The sequence below is a fragment of the Salvelinus alpinus genome, chromosome 19, assembly GCF_045679555.1.
Source record: "Salvelinus alpinus chromosome 19, SLU_Salpinus.1, whole genome shotgun sequence".
Taxonomy (NCBI): domain Eukaryota; kingdom Metazoa; phylum Chordata; class Actinopteri; order Salmoniformes; family Salmonidae; genus Salvelinus; species Salvelinus alpinus.
The window spans coordinates 29563520-29583923 of record NC_092104.1 but is presented as its reverse complement, the minus strand read 5'-3'; the positions used below and the strand labels follow the sequence as shown (position 1 = coordinate 29583923).

Genomic DNA, 20404 nt, shown 5'->3' with positions numbered 1-20404 from the left:
AGGTCTTGTAAAACTTAACTTTGTCTGTAGGTCTTGTAAAACTTAACTTTGTCTGTAGGTCTTTGTCTTACTTCTGGAAATGTATTGCATCAATACATGATGTTTTTAAAATAACATGCACTATTCCTCGCTCTCTTTCTCCCGCTCTCATTCCCTCCCTCTTTCTCTTTCTCCAGGAAAGCCATGGGGCGGGGCCTGGTCTGTCAGAGGCAGGTTTTGCGCCAATGGTATTGTTCATTCGCTAAGCAAACAGAGGAAGAAGCAATGCGAGAGTGATAAGTGTGCCCAAAGTCTGTTTCTCCAGCAGGTGGCGATTTTAATTTATTTTTTTCGCTCACCAAGCGAAGAGTTTGTGTATGGGAGGTCATGAGAGTGTCGAATTTGGTTAACAAAATTTGAATGGCTTATTTGATACGTGAGGCTTATTTAAAATAATAGAAATGTCGTAATACTTAGCTTATTACGAGTTTACTGATATAAGTAGAACACGTGACATCCCGGCAACTTTGATAAAAAAAAAACACTTTATATCGGAATCGTGCCCGTTTTCACACGCGCATCTGTCCTCCCATTGGCTAGAATGGTTCCAACTGATCTTGCCTAATCCCGACTGCCTTCTATTTTAAATACGTTTCTTTTCATTGTTAGAGTGGCCACTTGAGTATCTGGTCAACGATGGATCATCTGTGGTATCCATCTGGGAAAAGGCTGTATGGACACTCCTGACCTGCAAATTGATATTTAATTTCAGAATCGGTTAAAATTAGGTTACGGTAAGGGTTAAGGGTTTGGTTAAAGTAAGGGTCAGTTTTAGATTTTAGTTAGTCGTTTGCAGGTCAGCAGTGTCCTTAGGTCTCTCCCATAGATCTGAGGAACAGAGAGGAGAGGGGCAGGATTCTGAGGTGAGGTAGAGAGAGACAGAGAGAGGGGAGCCGAGGTTGATCGCTACAACAAGACTCAACTCAGTCAGGACGGAATAAGCTGCTAGAGACACACTGCGGGGTCTGGGAAGGAAATCTGTCGCAGGGGACGAAAAAGGAGTGAAAGTGTTTCAGTTGCTGGATGGACTTGTATTTTAATATCGCAACTTAGTTTTCCCTTTTCCTCTCCTTTCCCTTCCACCGCCCTAACGGATCGCATTCCGCGGAGCAGCTGCGCTTTAATGCCCCTGCGCATTCTAGGAGGAGAAGGAGAGAAGAGCGAGGAAGAAGGAGTACAGAGGGAGGGAGAAGGAGAGCAGAGGCCTGACTTCTCGGAAATCGCTCCGCTGCCCCTCACGCCTCTCCCCCGTGGCTGTCTGTCCCCTCTTCCCTCCTGGCCCTGTATGGACGGGGATGGGGAGAGCCGGATGTTGTTACCGCGGGGCTGAGCGCCTCGCATCCCCACCGAGGGTGCCCCGCTTGCGGCGGTTGCTGGTGCTGCTCCTTGCTCTCTGCTACGGGGCTCACAGAGGTGGTAACTATATAACTTCGGATGTTGTTCATTCTCGGTAGCCTAAATCGGGACCTAGTACCCTGTACGCCGTTCACTTCAGCTCGAGCGCTGCGAATGTGCCATAACAGTTATAGGCGAATGAATAATTAATAACCAGTTAATAATGACACAACTAAAAATGTTCCACTGGGCACAGACGTCAATTCATCGTCTATTCCACGTTGGTTCAAACCACGTTGATTCAACCAGTGTGTGCCTAGTGGGGTGGGATTGGAATGAGTCTTCCATGTGGTTTAAGGGGAGTCTAATAGTGTGTATATCCTATAGGCCTGTGCGTGTTGTAGCCTATGGGACTGTATTGGATTTGGACCTCCTGTCCTCTTCGTGTTATTGTTTGATAGTGGCTCTCTTTCTCTCTCCTGCGGACCGCAGTAACGCAGCAGTTAAAAGGTCTCTCCCGTGTTTCTCCAGAGTTTCTCCCGCGGTGTCTCTGCCGTGGGGCGCTAATGGCTGATAGAGAAAGGGAAGGGTGGCTATGCAGACATCTCGGTGGCAGGTCCTCAGCAGCCAGGCTAACAGATTATTGTTGACACATTTTTAAAATAATAGAGGTTTATAATAATAATAACTGAAATGAAAATTGTAAATGTGTACAGTTATGTTAGAAAATGATACGCTTCACTTTTACTTTTAATACACAAAGGAAATAGTAGAATATAATAGGACCACATGGAGACTCTAGAATGGAATAGAATAGAACAGAACAGAACCATATTGTGACAGTGCAAATAATCATTTGTTGTTAATTTAATTACTTATATCAATAAAGGTCAAATAGAAATAAATATAACTATATCATCTAGAATAGAATATAACAGAATACAATCATACAGAAACTCTAGGATATAGAGAAATATAATATAATCAAAATGATGTAATAAAGTAGAATAGACTTAAATACCAGAGGAAAGCATTTTGGGTGCTAGTAGGCTACTTGAAGTCATCATATAGAGTCTGGGTTGGCCTCAGTAACCCGGTGCTAGCTGGCAGTTGTGCCCATACAGAGAGCCACGTTCTGGGCTGGCACTGAGACAGCCCACCACCTCTCTGGATGTCCCCCAGACCTGCTGTGTAACTCGTGCTCAATGACTGTGTGTGTGGTGTGAGTGCGTGCAGCAGGTAATTAGTTTAACACGGTGCCAGACAGCTGGACATGACACTGTCTGTGTACAGTTCTCTGCAGTAGGAGGATGAGGACTGGTTGAGGAGCATGAAAAGCACTCTGATGCTCCCTGCCAATAAGAATTACAATTTTAAATCATCTAATCTATTTAGAAGGTTCTATTTCACTTTTGTAAGTTTGTTCATGACACCATAAAACACCATTGACAGTTTAATTGATCAGCATGTCCTGTCTCATTGGGGATGTCAGATGTTGCAACGAGGAGATATATACAAAAACAAAACAACAATTATTGAGAAGAAACAGTGACTTGGTGTGTTTTATAGTGTTGTTGGTGTGTGTAGCTAGCTTGTAACAAAACTTGGTCTGTGGGTTATTCGGCTGATGGTGTGTGTTCTGTGACTGTGTGTTGATGGTGTGTGTAGCTAGCTGGTCTGTGTGTTGATGGTGTGTGTAGCTAGCTGGTCTGTGTGTTATTGTGTTGATAGTGTGGTGTGTGTCTTGCTTACTGGTAACAAGGCTCCACAGCTGTCTCATGGTGCTCATCACCACCGGATGCACCAGACCAGCCAGGGAGCTATCACTTCTGATCCTGATATTATATTGCAGCGTCATTACCGCCAGCCGTCCACACTATTTACCGTTATTCAGCCCTGTGTGTGTGTGTGAGAGAGAGAGAGAGGGGACTGAAACGGAAGTGAGTGTCTCTGAAGCGGAGGCCAGAGCAGCTGTGTATTGTGTCACAGTCAGTCATAGTTATCAGTATGTTCAGACTAGACTCACTGCACAAATTCCTGTGTGATCAGAAAGACCTGTGTGATCAGAAAGACCTGTGTGATCGGAAAGCACTGGAGACGTACAGTACATGTGTTTGGCATAGAGGTTTAATCTCAAGATTCAGCCTGAGAATGAAACTGTTTAGTTGTTCACTGTATCTGTGAGTAACTCTCGTGTGTGTGTGTGCTTGTGTGCGTGCGTGTGTGTGTGTGTGTGTGTGTGTGTGTGTGTGTGTGTGTGTGTGTGTGTTTGTTGAGGACTAGTGTTAGTATAACACAATGAAGGGAGATTCTGATCTGGAATGTGAGTTGGACGTGTTATGTTGTGTACCCCCCTCTAATACTCAGCACACTGCTGCCACCACCTGGTTGGCCCGGGTACTGACACACACACACACACACAACCCTCTCACCACACAGCCCTGAGAGTGAGAGCATTGGTTTTAAACATTCTTCTTCTTTCTGTTATCCCTTCATCTTATGGTTCAGGGCATTCATACCAGGATAACCATGGATGTGTTTGCTTTACCTCTGTATGCACCATGGGAACTAGGCCTAGTGTTAGCATAAGTTCTGTATGACGTGTGTGTGAATAGGCCTATGTTGTGTGTGTGTGTGTTTGCTGCAGGGGTTTGAACCAGAACAGAACATTGAAAGTGATCTCTAGTGGTTCAGAACAGAACTGTTCAAATCTTGAGAAACGGTAAATAATCGTATTTTTTGTTCCAAAAAATATTCCTGGTGTTTGGTATGTTATGGTATGAGTTATGATGATAGTAATAGCCTAAACACATTCCAACCCATCATCATGCTCAGTGCTTCAAGACAAACCCCCTCCATGTCCACTGCTTTCTCCTGCTCTCTCCCCACCCGTGGAATTTCAATCACATCTCGTGCCTGCACTTATCTGTCCATCATACATGTAAACAACTAGCTTACCCGTTCCATAGCAAGATGCTCTATCCATGCTAATTGGTGGGTGGTAAATGAATGAGCTAAATGTAGAAACTATGTTGATTTCCCGGGGAACAATGAACAGTTACTTTTGTTTGGTTGGAAACGGTTCAGAACTTTGTAATGCTGGTTGGAACACTGGAACGGTACAAAATAAATAGGGGTTCTACTCAGAACGGAATGATTCCAACCCCTGGTGTACTGGTGTCTGTTAGTAAATCATGCCATAATCAGGTGAGCTCGGCCAGTGTGTGTTGTTGGCAGCGGAAGCAGAGCCAGTATTCTCTCAGAGATAGTTATAAGTAAGTGTGTGTGTGTGTACGCATTAGAGAGCCTCTGGTCTAATCTAATAGGAGCTCACTGTGGCTGATGCATTAGGCCTGGCATCTTCTCCTTTTATCTGTTCTTTTTCTCTCTCTCCCTCTTCTCTAAGCCTTAACAGGCCTCTCTTTTCCAAGCCTATATGAACTACTGCTGCAGTACATTGACCAAAATGCTGCACTATGTAGGAGAACATTATCGCTGGCTGAACCATCTCTAGAAGGCCTTTACTGCTGTATAGATGTAATCAGTGAATCATTCCAAAGTGTTTTCTTTTCCTCCATTGGCTAGAGGCCGGGGGCAGAGGTCACTGCAGACTCCAGCCTGACACTGAGAGCTCTGAAGAACTTCTAGATCATAGAGTTGGCAAACACACTGCGGTCTGCGGCCACCCGCAGCTTTTAGCACTTCTTCATGATGGTGTCTCTGAGCTCTTAAAGATGCACTCTGGAGTTTTCTTTCCCATGTGAGGGTATTATTTTGAGGCAATATCATAAACATGGCAGTCTGGAGAATGACAAGCTTCATCAGGCAGCATAGAATATTATGTAACAGTTTTCAGATGTGGATGTGTGTGATCTGTTATTCTTTCACTTTAGCTCAGTCTTATCTCTGGCTCTGTGGGAAGGTCTGCAAGTCTCTGTGTCAGTCTCTCAGCGCTGCTCTTTGTTCTGGTTTATAAAAGTCATAAAGTGGTGTTACTGTACACACACACACACACACACACACACACACACACACACACACACACACACACACACACACACACACACACACACACACACACACACACACACACACACACACACACACACACACACACACACTGTAGCCTGTTCTTTCTCTGCTTTATTGGTCTAATCTGAACAGGCCAGTAGTGTTGTGTGTGTTTACTTGTGCCATAGAGATCAAAGCCTCCTTCGCACCCCTAACCAACCTGACTCTGCGTGTGTTTGTGTGTTTGTCTGTGTGTGTATGAAAACGAGAGCTTCCGTGAAGATTTAATGTATGTCATACCAATGACTATGACTTTCTATTATAGCCACACATCATCTGTACCACATGTTCTCTGTCTGTCTTTGGTACCACGAATGAACATGGATATTCTATATGACATTAATAGTCTGTCAATAGATATGGTATTGCTACCCTGCCAGGGCACTGGTACTGTATTAGTGCTGTCATAATAGAACTGTAATACTCTTGTAGTTGTACAATAGTACTGACAGTTAGTATGTGTGTGTTTCTCCAGGTCATTGCCAGGTGGCCACCCCTCAGTGTCGTATCCAGAAGTGCACCACAGACTTCGTGTCCCTGACGTCTCACCTGACCCCAGCGCTGGATGGCTTTGACGTAGAATTCTGTAAGGCTCTGAGGTCCTACAGCGCCTGCACCCACAGGACAGCCAAGTCCTGCAGGGGCAACCTGGTCTTCCACTCTGCTGTCCTGGGCATCTCAGACCTCATGACCCAGAGAAACTGCTCCCGTGACGGGCCCACCTCCTCCACACACCCCGAGATGCAATCAGAGCCCTGCAACTACCACAGCCGCACCCAGCACGCTCACACACACCCTCACACACACACTCACACGCCGCCAGTGTACCTGTTCTGCGGGCTGTTCGGGGACCCCCACCTGCGGACGTTTAAGGACAGCTTCCAGACCTGCAAGGTGGAGGGGGCGTGGCCACTTATTGACAACGACTACTTGTCCGTGCAGGTGACCAACGTTCCAGTGGTGACGGGATCCAGCGCCACGGCGACCAATAAGGTGAGGGGAGATCATTACTGTATATACAGTGGGGAGAACAAGTATTTGATACACTGACGATTTTGCAGGTTTTCCTACTTACAAAGCATGTAGAGGTCTGTAATTTTTATCATAGGTACACTTCAACTGTGAGAGAAGGAATCTAAAACAAAAATCCAGAAAATCACATTGTATGATTTTTAAGTAATTAATTTGCATTTTATTGCATGACATAAGTATTTAATACATCAGAAAAGCAGAACTGAATATTTGGTACAGAAACCTTAGTTTGCAATTACAGAGATCATACGTTTCCTGTAGTTCTTGACCAGGTTTGCACACACTGCAGCAGGGATTTTGGCCCACTCCTCCATACAGACCTTCTCCAGATCCTTCAGGTTTCGGGGCTGTCGCTGGGCAATACGGACTTTCGGCTCCCTCCAAAGATTTTCTATTGGGTTCAGGTCTGGAGACTGGCTAGGCCACTCCAGGACCTTGAGATGCTTCTTACGGAGCCACTCCTTAGTTGCCCTGGCTGTGTGTTTCGGGTCGTTGTCATGCTGGAAGACCCAGCCACGACCCATCTTCAATGCTCTTACTGAGGGAAGGAGGTTGTTGGTCAAGATCTCGCGATACATGGCCCCATCCATCCTCCCCTCAATACGGTGCAGTCGTCCTGTCCCCTTTGCAGAAAAGCATCCCCAAAGAATGATGTTTCCACCTCCATGCTTCACGGTTGGGATGGTGTTCTTGGGGTTGTACTCATCCTTCTATTCCTCCAAACACGGCGAGTGGAGTTTAGAGCAAAAAGCTCTATTTTTGTCTCATCAGACCACATGACCTTCTCCCATTCCTCCTCTGGATCATCCAGATGGTCATTGGCAAACTTCAGACGGGCCTGGACATGCGCTGGCTTGAGCAGGGGGACCTTGCGTGCGCTGCAGGATTTTAATCCATGACGGCGTAGTGTGTTACTAATGGTTTTCTTTGAGACTGTGGTCCCAGCTCTCTTCAGGTCATTGACCAGGTCCTGCCGTGTAGTTCTGGGCTGATGCCTCACATTCCTCATGATCATTGATGCCCCACGAGGTGAGATCTTGCATGGAGCCCCAGACCGAGGGTGATTGACCGTCATCTTGAACTTCTTCCATTTTCTAATAATTGTGCCAACAGTTGTTGCCTTCTCACCAAGCTGCTTGGCTATTGTCCTGTAGCCCATCCCAGCCTTGTACAGGTCTACAATTTATCCCTGATGTCCTTACACAGCTCTCTGGTCTTGGCCATTGTGGAGAGGTTGGAGTCTGTTTGATTGAGTGTGTGGACAGGTGTCTTTTATACAGGTAACGAGTTCAAACAGGTGCAGTTAATACAGGTAATGAGTGGAGAACAGGAGGGCTTCTTAAAGAAAAACTAACAGGTCTGTGAGAGCCGGAATTCTTACTGGTTGGTAGGTGATCAAATACTTATGTCATGCAATAAAATGCAAATTAATTACTTAAAAATCATACAATGTGATTTTCTGGATTTTTGTTTTAGATTCCGTCTCTCACAGTTGAAGTGTACCTATGATAAAAATGACAGACCTCTACATGCTTTGTAAGTAGGAAAACCTGCAAAATCGGCAGTGTATCAAATACTTGTTCTCCCCACTGTATATTTAAAAAACTCCTTCCTACATACTTCAGGAAGGGTGCTAGTCCACAAAGTAGAAAGCAATACACTTATAGATACAGGAAGATTGTTTTGTTTCAATATAAAACAAAAATAAATGTACTAAAAGTATTATTTGGAGCATGTTCCATCTTGTAGTAGAGTAAAGGTATGAAACACACAGAGAGACCCTACTATAGAGCCCTGAGGTACTCCCTCTGTAAGACGTCTGATAGATGGATGTTCTGACCCAGCTCTCCACTGAAGCAGCGGTGTTGTGAGGATGTAGTATACAGTGAAGCCTGGGACGGAAGAAAAGAGGTTGAGTTTGGCGTACAGAATAAACAAGCTGTTTGGTATGAAGAGCTGTGCAGCTGATGCCAGAGCTGTTCTCATTGAGGCAGAAAACACACACACACACACACACACACACACACACACACACACACACACACACACACACACACACACACACACACACACACACACACACACACACACACACACACACAGTCTCACTCACAGGTGCGAGGAGAGCAGAGCAAACAGTTGAGTCTTGTGACCAACACTTGTGACTAACGTGATGTTGGAATCCTAACTTAACTAATAGCTACTTATAGCATGACCCCTAATACCCTGGAATGAGCGGCGCGTGAAAGAAACCACTGTGTGTGTATGTGTGTGTGTGTGTGTGTGTGTGTGTGTGTGTGTGTGTGTGTGTGTGTGTGTGTGTGTGTGTGTGTGTGTGTGTGTGTGTGTGTGTGTGTGTGTGTGTGTGTGTGTGTGTGTGTGTGTGTGTGTGTGTGTCAGCAGTGGGCCCAAGAACTTTCACACACATATGGCCTGAAGCAGGTTACTGTCGAGAGTGAAGGGCACCATACCATAAATGACAAAACACACACACACACACACACACACACACACACACACACACACACACACACAGGCTGAGAGTGTTTTTAGACGTCATTCAATCCGGTTTGTGCCTCACAAAGGCATCTCTGTGGTGGCCATGCAGTCCCCCCCGCCCATCCAGGTGATAGTTATACTGCTGCTGCTCTGACCCTGTGTCAGGGCTCGCTATTAGTCAGAATTATTAGCACACAGACACACACACCCATTGATGTGTGACTGTGCCTGCAACAGGCCTAATGGCTGCCCAGACCTCATCTCTGACAAATGGACAAAGCAGTCATTCATGCTAATGCTAACCCTATGACTGTGTGGCTATGGCCACAGCCTTGTAGATAGAAGGACCTGGCTAGGGCTAACACCATACCACTTAAATCCAAACTGGTTGTCTAGTAAATTTGTAAGAAGGTCTCATCCTATGTTCAAGAAGGGCCTTTTTCCCTTTATTCAGATTACACCTGCACACTTTCGGTTGTTTGAAAAGGAAATAATCTCCAGAATATTGTTATTTTTTAAACAAGTTTAGAAAGTTGGTTGCAATTTCAGTTTAATCCACCTGAAAAGACAGAACAAATAATACAATACAAATAATACAAATCAAACAAGTTGGGAGGCCAGTATCCTTGCTGTGATTGGATTGCAAGATAAACTTTATAAGATATTATAAAGTGTCTGGCAAACCTGTTTTAACCTGTTTCATACAAAGATCAAAGTTATTGTGTGCCTGGTCACTTTATGATGTTTGTGTGTCCATAGATCACCGTCATATTCAAGCCATTTGAGGAGTGTACAGACCAGCGTGTGTACCAGGCAGTAACAGATGACCTTCCCGCTGCCTTCGTAGACGGTACCGTGAGCAGCGGGGCCCCTGACCATAACCTTAACGGAAATAATGGTGACTCTACCGGGAAGGTACAAGCGCTGTGGATCTCGGAGCATAGCCCCGGTCACCACGTGGAGCTGCACGCCAGCTACATCGGCGTGACGGTTATCGTACGGCAGCTGGGGCGCTACCTGACCCTGGCGGTGCGCATCCCGGAGGAGATGGCCCATGCCTACGACGCTACGCAGGACCTGCAGCTCTGCCTGAACGGATGTCCCACCTCGGAACGCATCGACCGGGGGGGTCACCTGTCCCTGCCTCTCCCTCTACCACCTCCAGCCCTGGGCTTACAGCTCCAACAGCCACATGGCCAGGGCCAGTCCTCACACACACACTCTCACACGGCTCCCTACAGCGCCCCCCAGGGGTTCAGTATGGAGGGTGCGCGGGCACGCTGCAGGGAGCAGCTTGAGGTGCAGGATATTTATTTCCACTCATGTGTGTTTGACCTCCTGACCACCGGGGACGCTAACTTCACGGCAGCGGCGTTCAGCGCCCTGAAGGACATGGAGAGTCTCCACCCCCAACGCGAGCGCTGGACGATCTACCCACCCAGCTCAGCCCACACCTCTCAGCCTATCACATGGCTCCTACTGCTCACGCTCTGTGTGCTCGGATAGGCACTGGTATAGCGTGTGTGTTTGTGTATGTCTGTGTGTGTGTGTTTGTGTATGTGTGTGTTGGTATAGAGCTCCTAGCTGAGCTGTAGGATAAAGTTCCCTCTTGATGCAGATCTAAGTTCAGTTTTGAGTTTTCGCCCTAATGGTTATGATTGGGGAGGGTAACCTAAGCTGATCCTAGATCTGTGTCTAGGAGAAACTTCTAACCAGAGCCCCTCTGGAGATTTACCCTTTTCTTCTTCTTGACTGAACACCCGGGGCATATTACTGCCACAAAGGAGCTGCAAGCCCCCAGGTCCAAGCCCCCAGGTCCAAGCCCACAGGTCCAAGTCCACAGGTCCAAGCCCACGGGTGGATTCTGAACAGATTCCATGACACTCTTGTACTTTTACCAACTCTGCTATGTGGGATCTAGCAGGCCTTGTGGAGATTATGACCAATCTATATGTGAGGATAACACATATAAAGGAAGACCAAAATAAACACTCCCAACTTGTGTGTATATTGTAGAAACACACTCCAGACTGTAAATAGTGTGTGTGAGTACCGTATCCAGGAACGCTGAATGGCGTTGAGTTTTGGTTGTTATTTTGGCTTGATTTTGTTGTGATTGTTTTTTTATACCTTAGACAGAGGAAGTTGATTTAACAGAAGCACTTTATTTATTTTTTGTTGCTAAATCCACACCAGTGTTCCCCCTCTCCCCTCTCTACCCCACCCCCTCAACCTTTCCCCCTACATGACATATTTCTCCCCACTGCCCCCCCACCACCACCACCAGCAGCCCAAGCTGTGGATTTCATCTGCCATTTTCTTCACTCACAGTGCAAATCTCAAATGACACCTGATTTCCTCAACATGCACTTTCCACCAGAGGGACATAGGGAAACATAGGGCATGGTCAAATGTAGTGCATTATATAGGGAATAGGGAGCCATTTGAGACAATTAACCAGCTCACTAACACAGTGAGATGGAACCTCTGTTTTAAAGCCGACATTCCAAAGGCAGTTGAGTTGATTTAGCCTCTGTCCTATAGTAAATACATTTTTCTGTTGAATGTATTCTGTATGGTACCATAGTAGCTGTTAAGAACAGTTTCACACACCATTACCGTTTAATGTTTGGTTATCATTTACATTTTACAGTATGTCTGCAAATACAGTGTGTGTGTGTGTATGTGCTTGTGCGCAAGTTTGCGTGTGTTTTACCTGACTTGTCGTCTGAGGACTGAACAGTCAGTCAACCTCAGCAACTCTTTTTATGAACATATTCCCTGTTTGTTCACACTGGTGTAATGACTATAACATGCTCTGACTACGTTTATTTTTACTTCCACAAATTTCAGCTGGTGGTAACAATCCATTTACCAAACAGCTTTGACTCTCAGCTTTTCTACGTTGTGGTTTTCTCTTTCTATGAGTGTTCAGTTTGCTTTCAAAGACAAACACATACAGTGATTCACCATACAAGTTCGCCAGTTTTCATATATTGGAACATGGTGATCACACATCCCCTCCAAACCCAAACCGTAACCCTGCCCTGAACCCTTCCTACACATCTGTACCTCTTAGTAAACTTGCTACTGTAGATCGACTCTATTTTGGGATGCTCCCCAACTGGACACATGGCTAGACTGTAGTAAACTGTAGACCAGGGTTGCACACTTTAGTTCCAGCCCAGCACTAACACACCTGATTCAGCTACCCAAGATATTGATGATTGGTTGATTAGTTAAACCAGGTAAGTTATAGCTGCGCTGGAACAGAAGTCTGCACACAATTCCCTACAGTAATAGTGTTGCCTACAGGCTGTAGATGGAGCACTGGGACTCCCACAGGCTGAGACGACATCACACACTTACAGATAAATCTACAATGCAGTGTCTGATGGGATATACTGTACATGCCTATTGCGCTCATATACAATTACAAAGCAGTATCTGATGGTAAATTAATGCTCAGTCTGCCTCTGGCATTGTGAATTATTAAGTTGTGTTTGAGTGTCCGTGTGGTGAAGAGTGACTGCTCAATGTTGAAATATGTAACTTATTTATAAACATAGTGTCTGTTAGAGGAAGGTACGCTTCATATTCTGGCTGTTTCAGATGGGATTGTACTGCCACCTAGTGGCGCTCCGTTGCTATGTCAGTGTTTTACTCTTAATGGATGCACTAAAGAAAACTTTGGGGAAAAAATTAAATGTGTGCAAGTGTTTTATTTAAAAAACAATAAATGAAAAAGAGACCCATTGTTTCTTTTTCAGATTATTTGTTGTTGTTGTAAACAATGACAAAAGGGAAATCAATCTACAGACCAAATAATTTTATTCTCAAACTTATTTACATTTTATTTACATATCTTATGTTATTTCACATTGTATCTGGTCTTAGTGTTTCTAACTGACAGAGAATTAGGTCAGAGTGGAAGCCAATTGTCTCTGTATGTGTACATCTGTCTGAGGTGATCAGATACTACAGGTTTGTTCACACACACAAACAGCTACAGTAACTGTCACCCTAACATTCACAGGGACACCTGCAACCTCCAGGTTTCTGAGAAGCACGCCCAAACTCATGAACACACACATGCACAGCTACTCCAGGAGACGCCCTCTGCAGACCCTAGCCATTACTGGACAATGTCCTCTGTGGTGGTCATCATTGTAGAGGTGAGAAGTCATCCTTTCTGTGGACCATGGTCTCTCTCTTCTCTATAAAGACCATATAGAAGTAATCCTCTTTTCATCTACTCCTGGCCATCTGAAAAAGGGAAATATTAACGTTACTATTACAGCCAAAAGTTAATGTTATACAGTTGAAGTCGGAAGTTTACATACACCTTAGCCAAATATATTTAAACTCCGTTTTTTCACAATTCCTGACATTAATTCCTGACATTTAATCTGAGTAAATATTCCCTGTCTTAGGTCAGTTAGGATCACCACTTTCTTTTTAAGAATGTGAAATGTCAGAATAATAGTAGAGAGTGATTTCTTTCAGCTTTTATTTCTTTCATCACATTCCCAGTGGGTCAGAAGTTTACATACACTCAATTAGTATTTGGTAGCATTGCCTTTAAATTGTTTAACTTGGGTTAAACGTTTTGCATAGCCTTCCACAAGCTTCCCACAATAAGTTGGGTGAATTTTGTCCCATTCCTCCTGACAGAGCTGGTGTAACCGAGTCAGGTTTGTAGGCCTCCTTGCTCGCTCACGCTTTTTCAGTTCTGCCCACACATTTTCTATGGGATTGAGGTCAGAGCTTTGTGATGTCCACTCCAATACCTTGACTTTGCTGTCCTTAAGCCATTTTGCCACAACTTTGGAAGTATGCTTTGGGTCATTGCCCATTTGGAAGACCCATTTGCAATCAAGCTTTAACTTCCTGACTGATGTCTTGAGATGTTGCTTCAATATATCCACATCATTTTCCTGCCTCATGATGCCATCTATTTTGTGAAGTGCACCAGTCTCTCCTGCAGCAAAGCACCCCCACAACATGATGCTGCCACTCCCGTGCTTCGCGGTTGGGATGGTGTTCTTCAGCTTGCAAGCCTCACCCTTTTTCCTCCAAACATAACAATGGTCATTATGGCCACACAGTTCTATTTTTGTTTCATCAGACCAGAGGACATTTCTCCAAAAAGTACCATCTTTGTCCCCATGTGCAGCTGCAAACCGTAGTCTGGCTTTTTTATGGCGATTTTGGAGCAGTGGCTTCTTCCTTGCTGAGCGGCCTTTCAGGTTATGTCGATATCGGACTCGTTTTACCTTTTTCCTCCAGCATCTTCACAAGGTCCCTTGCTGTTCTTCTGGGATTGATTTGCACTTTTCAAACAAAAGTACGTTCATCTCTAGGAGACAGAACGCATCTCCTTCCTGAGCGGTATGACGGCTGCGTGGTCCCATGGTGTTTATACTTGTGTACTATTGTTTGTACAGATGAACGTGGTACCTTCAGGCATTTGGAAATTGCTCCCAAGGATGAACCAGACTTGTGGAGGTCTACAATTTTTTTTCTGAGGTCTTGGCTGATTTCTTTTGATTTTCCCATGATGTCAAGCAAAGAGGCACTGACTTTGAAGGTAGGCCTTGAAATACATCCACAGGTACACCATTGACTCAAATTATGTCAATTAGCCTATCAGAAGCTTCTAAAGCCATGACATTATTTTCTGGAATTTTCCAAGATGTTTAAAGGCACAGTCAACTTAGTGTATGTAAACTTCTGACCCACTGGAATTGTGATACAGTGAATTATAAGTGAAATAATCTGTCTGTAAACAATTGTTGGAAAAATTACTTTTGTCATGCACAAAGTAGATGTCCTAATCGACTGGCCAAAACTATAGTTTGTTAACAAGAAATTTGTGGAGTGGTTGAAAAACTAGTTTTAATGACTCTGAACTAAGTGTATGTAATCTTCGGACTTCAACTGGAAATCAGTGATGTCTGAAAATAAATAGTCAGGGGTTAGAGTTAGGAGTCAAGAGCAGATTTAAAGGTCAAGTAATCTCGGTTGAGTCATGGTGGACACACTTTGCTCCCAAGGGGTTAAAGAGGTTTAAATAAAAAAAAGTAAATCCTGGTTAACCCAGAACTAAAATCTCTGGTCATTTGGGATCAGGGGTTAGAGGTAAGGGTTGGAGGTCAGGGGTTAGAGGTCAGGGTTGGAGGTCAGGGTTACGGTCTCACCACTTTCTAACAGCACATGCTGTGATCAGAGCATTAAAGATGGTGGTCTTTAGGAGGAGAAGCCTCAAGGCCTGTAGAGTCACATGATCAGTCCATAAGCCATTGGCTGCAGAGAGAGAGGAACACAGCTGTAATAAATGTTTGTTTGTTTCAAATGAATGTTCTAACTAAACCCACTACCTCAATGGCAGTTTAGTTCTTGACAATGCTTACACTTACCTTGAAACACACTGTTGTGATGTTCATAGCAACTCTCTTCGTCTTCATCTGTAGAAGAAAGTTGTTCACCATCGCACTCTTTCAACAGAACTAGAGTATTGTATACCAGGTTATTTGAAAGAAAACACACACACACACACACACACACACACACACACACACACACACACACACACACACACACACACACACACACACACACACACACACACACACACACACACACACACACACACACACACACACACACACACACACACACACAGACACACACACACACACACACAGACACACACACAGACACACACCCCCAAGCCTTACCTGTGAAGGTGGCATGGTGTGTCCTAATGACTCTGGCGTGGCGGCGGTGACTGACAAAGCAGCTGTATGATGCCCATTCGCTGGTCGCCACGGTTACTATGGCCACGGCGCTGCGGCCACTGTCCTGTTCCTCCCCGGCCACACTGTAGGGAGCACTGGCAGGACTCACTAGATTATTATGTCAGAGAGAACAGAGGTGTCAATTCACTAGACTGTCATACTGGAAAGGGCAAAAACAGCAAGAATTTCTAAAATGTAACATCTAGTCTAGTGTGTGTGCTGATGTGCCTACCATCTCCAGGTGACCTCCAACTGACTTCCAAGTGACCCCTCCCCAGGTCAGTGATGACACACACCAGCAGCGTCCAGCCCACCCTCTCACCTGCCAGGTGCACTGGTGGGGCCAGGGAGGCCAACACATCACCATGTACTAGGACTGTGGTAGGGTGGAGGGGGAGAAGGAGAGGACAAAACTACTGTAAGTCACCGTGGGTATGGGCATGATAAAAAGAGAAGGATGAAGAGGGTGAGAGTGAGCTGTAAAACAGTCTCTAATGGTCTCAGGCTCTACCAGTCATTCCTTTACTTTGCTACTCAATATATATACATAATTTAAGGTATTGAGAACAAAAAACAGTAGTTGATTATGCATGAGGATACTAAAGATCACTCTTGAGAGCAGCAAAAGGTGTGCTGGCAAATGACCTAGTGGCCTCATGGATGGAATATTATTCATATTTTTCATAATTTCATAATTCTCTTTAAATGCCGAAAATCCAGTGTTTCTATGTCAAACAGTTTCGATATATTTCAGTCTTCTGTGATGTATATAAAGTGTAAAATTGGGATGCAATCTCAAAATGTAATACATTATATCTGACATGGTACAGGTGTCTTCTTTTTTAAAGCCCATAACCATGTGTGTGAGGTGTATACGTTTGTTTCAAAGTAGATTCGTTCAAGACTACCAAGAATCACTCTGTGTGACCCCAATTTAGCCCACTGCAGTAAAAGGTTAAAGACTATTAGTTAGTTAGGTAGTCAGGCAGTTTTTTAGTTAGTCAGTATTTACTCACCAATCCAAAGGTAGAGAATAGTGAGGCAGAGGAGAATCCTATGTCGTTCTTTCATGTCTGTGGTATGTCTATGTTACTGATGAGCATCCTCCTCTATGGAGCCGTTATGCATGTGTGTGAACGTGTGTGAGAGAGTGCATGAGTTGGTAGAGTGTTTGAGTGAGTGAGTGTGTGTTCTTTTGTTTGTCAGTAGCGTTCTACAGGGTGGAGACATTTCACAGCAGTGCATGAGGGGGATTATCAGCCCATAGTCATGTGATCTCACCCGCCACGGAATCTCCCCACAGATTGAGAGGGAGATTGAGAGAAAGACAACGAGAGAAGGAGAGCGAGAGAGACCATTTTCACCTCTGCTCTTTCACAGTGTCGTTTTAACTGTATCAAGTAGTGTGTCTTGATAAAGTGTCTATAGTTCAGAGGTCCATAGGATCTTAATGTAGTGTACAACAGGGAGTTCGCTGGTTGTGTCTTCAACTGTGTGAGTAGGCCAGTAGTCTACCAGTAGTAGAGCAGTAGTAAACAGGTAACCACAGAGGACACCTGGAGCTCTGGGCTGTTAGATCTGAGGTAAGAGGCTGATCATATCAATCATCCCCAGAGTACACCTGCACACACACACACACAAACACACATCTCATGCTCTACAGAAGCCTGGCGTTCTGGAACAAAAGAGCATCACTTCATGAACCCCATGGTATTGTCAGGAGGCTAGTTTAGCACTGTGGATGAGATACATGGAACGTATGTTTTCTTGCAGCGTGTGTATGCAGGAGAGATGGTGGTGTTGAATATAGTATGTTAGTCTCCAGTATGTAGTGTGTTCTTGTGGAGGTCATGTGGATTAACCACCTGGTTTCCCCTGCTGACAGGCTAAATGCGGGCACAGGTACAGTATATACAGTGGGGAGAACAAGTATTTGATACACTGCCGATTTTGCAGGTTTTCCTACTTACAAAGCATGTAGAGGTCTGTAATTTTTATCATAGGTACACTTCAACTGTGAGAGACGGAATTTAAAACAAAAATCCAGAAAATCACATTGTATGATTTTTAAGTAATTAATTCGCATTTTATTGCATGACATAAGTATTTGATCACCTACCAACCAGTAAGAATTCCGGCTCTCACAGACCTGTTAGTTTTTCTTTAAGAAGCCCTCCTGTTCTCCACTCATTACCTGTATTAACTGCACCTGTTTGAACTCGTTACCTGTATAAAAGACACCTGTCCACCCACTCAATCAAACAGACTCCAACCTCTCCACAATGGCCAAGACCAGAGAGCTGTGTAAGGACATCAGGGATAAAATTGTAGACCTGCACAAGGCTGGGATGGGCTACAGGACAATAGGTAAGCAGCTTGGTGAGAAGGCAACAACTGTTGGCGCAATTATTAGAAAATGGAAGAAGTTCAAGATGACGGTCAATCACCCTCGGTCTGGGGCTCCATGCAAGATCTCACCTCGTGGGGCATCAATGATCATGAGGAAGGTGAGGGATCAGCCCAGAACTACACGGCAGGACCTGGTTAATGACCTGAAGAGAGCTGGGACCACAGTCTCAAAGAAAACCATTAGTAACACACTACGCCGTCATGGATTAAAATCCTGCAGCGCACGCAAGGTCCCCCTGCTCAAGCCAGCGCATGTCCAGGCCCGTCTGAAGTTTGCCAATGACCATCTGGATGATCCAGAGGAGGAATTGGAGAAGGTCATGTGGTCTGATGAGACAAAAATAGAGCTTTTTGGTCTAAACTCCACTCGCCGTGTTTGGAGGAAGAAGAAGGATTAGTACAACCCCAAGAACACCATCCTAACCGTGAAGCTTGGAGGTGGAAACATCATTCTTTGGGGATGCTTTTCTGCAAAGGGGACAGGACGACTGCACCGTATTGAGAGGAGGATGGATGGGGCCATGCATCGCGAGATCTTGGCCAACAACCTCCTTCCCTCAGTAAGAGCATTGAAGATAGGTCGTGGCTGGGTCTTCCAGCATGACAACGACCCGAAACACACAGCCAGGGCAACTAAGGAGTGGCTCCGTAAGAAGCATCTCAAGGTCCTGGAGTGGCCTAGCCAGTCTCCAGACCTGAACCCAATAGAAAATCTTTGGAGGGAGCTGAAAGTCCGTATTGCCCAGCGACAGCCCCGAAACCTGAAGGATCTGGAGAAGGTCTGTATGGAGGAGTGGGCCAAAATCCCTGCTGCAGTGTGTGCAAACCTGGTCAAGAACTACAGGAAACGTATGATCTCTGTAATTGCAAACAAAGGTTTCTGTACCAAATATTAAGTTCTGCTTTTCTGATGTATCAAATACTTATGTCATGCAATAAAATGCAAATGAATTACTTAAAAATCATACAATGTGATTTTCTGGATTTTTGTTTTAGATTCCGTCTCTCACAGTTGAAGTGTACCTGTGATAAAAATTACAGACCTCTACATGCTTTGTAAGTAGGAAAACCTGCAAAATCGGCAGTGTATCAAATACTTGTTCTCCCCACTGTATATATACACACACAGTACCAGTCAAAAGTTTGGACACACCTACTCATTCAAGGGTTTTTTCTTTATTTTTTACTATTGTCTACATTGTAGAATAATAGTGAAGACATCAAAACTGTGAAATAACACATATGGAATCATGTAGTAACCAAAAAAGTGCTAAACAAATCAAATTATATTTTATATTTGAGATTCTTCAAAGTAGCCACCCTTTGCCTTGATGACAACTTTGCACACTCTTGGCATTCTCTCAACCAGCTTCATGAGGTAGTCACCTGGAATGCATTTGTTTTAATTTGTAGAATTTCTTTCCTTCTTAATGTGTTTTTTGCCAATCAGTTGTGTTGTGACAAAGTAGGGATGGTATACAGAAGATAGCCCTATTTGGTAAAAGACCAAGTCCATATTATTGCAAGAACAGCTCGAATAAGCAAAGAGAAACGACAGTCCATCATTACTTTAAGACATGAAGGTCAGTCATTCCGGAAAATGTCAAAAACTTTGAAAGTTTCTTCAAGTGCAGTCGCAAAAACCATCAAACTCTATGATGAAACTGGCTCTCATGAGGACCGCTACAGGAAAGGAAGACCCAGAGTTACCTCTGCTGTAGAGGATAAGTTCATTAGAGTTAACTGCCCCTCAGATTGCAACCCAAATAAATGTTTCACAGAGTTCAAGTAACAAACTGTCACGCCCTGACCTTAGTTATCTTTGTTTTCTTTATTATTTTGGTTAGGTCAGGGTGTGACATGGGGGATGTATGTGTTTTGTCTTGTCTAGGGGTTTTGTATGTTTATGGGGTGTTTACTAGTCTAGGTGTTTGTATGTCTATGGCTGCCTAGATTGGTTCTCAATTAGAGGCAGCTGTTTATCGTTGTCTCTGATTGGGAACCATATTTAGGCAGCCATATTCCGTTGGGTATTTCGTGGGTTATTGTCTATGTATTGGTTGCTTGTGTCTGCACTTTATATATATAGCTTCACTTTCGATTAGTTTGTTTAATTGTTCTTCGTTTCGTGTTAAATAAATAGAAGAATGTATTCGTATCACGCTGCGCCTTGGTCCTCCTCTCTTTCTCCCGAAGACGATCGTGACACAAACACATCT

General features: G+C 44.4%; 1 protein-coding gene and 1 long non-coding RNA gene across 3 annotated transcripts; one reads left to right on the top strand and one right to left on the bottom strand.

The window, feature by feature from the left end:
- Positions 1-414: 414 nt before the first annotated feature.
- Positions 415-12729, top strand: LOC139545263 (repulsive guidance molecule B-like). 2 transcript variants are annotated; one of them, XM_071352849.1, is made up of 3 exons: positions 415-1455; positions 5921-6438; positions 9736-12729. In XM_071352849.1, the coding sequence occupies exons 1-3, from the start codon at positions 1335-1337 to the stop codon at positions 10480-10482; spliced, it is 1386 nt and encodes a 461-aa protein (XP_071208950.1). In that variant the 5' UTR covers positions 415-1334; the 3' UTR covers positions 10483-12729. The 2 variants fall into 2 exon arrangements, with proteins under 2 accessions (XP_071208950.1, XP_071208951.1); XM_071352850.1 differs by having other exon boundaries at positions 499-1452.
- Positions 12730-12790: 61 nt separating this feature from the next.
- LOC139545262 (uncharacterized) lies at positions 12791-15884 on the bottom strand. The gene is made up of 4 exons (XR_011669018.1): positions 15717-15884; positions 15396-15443; positions 15177-15282; positions 12791-13242 (listed from the first exon to the last, which is right to left on the bottom strand). It is a non-coding gene; the product is annotated as an uncharacterized lncRNA (long non-coding RNA).
- Between the last annotated feature and the right edge of the window lie 4520 nt (positions 15885-20404).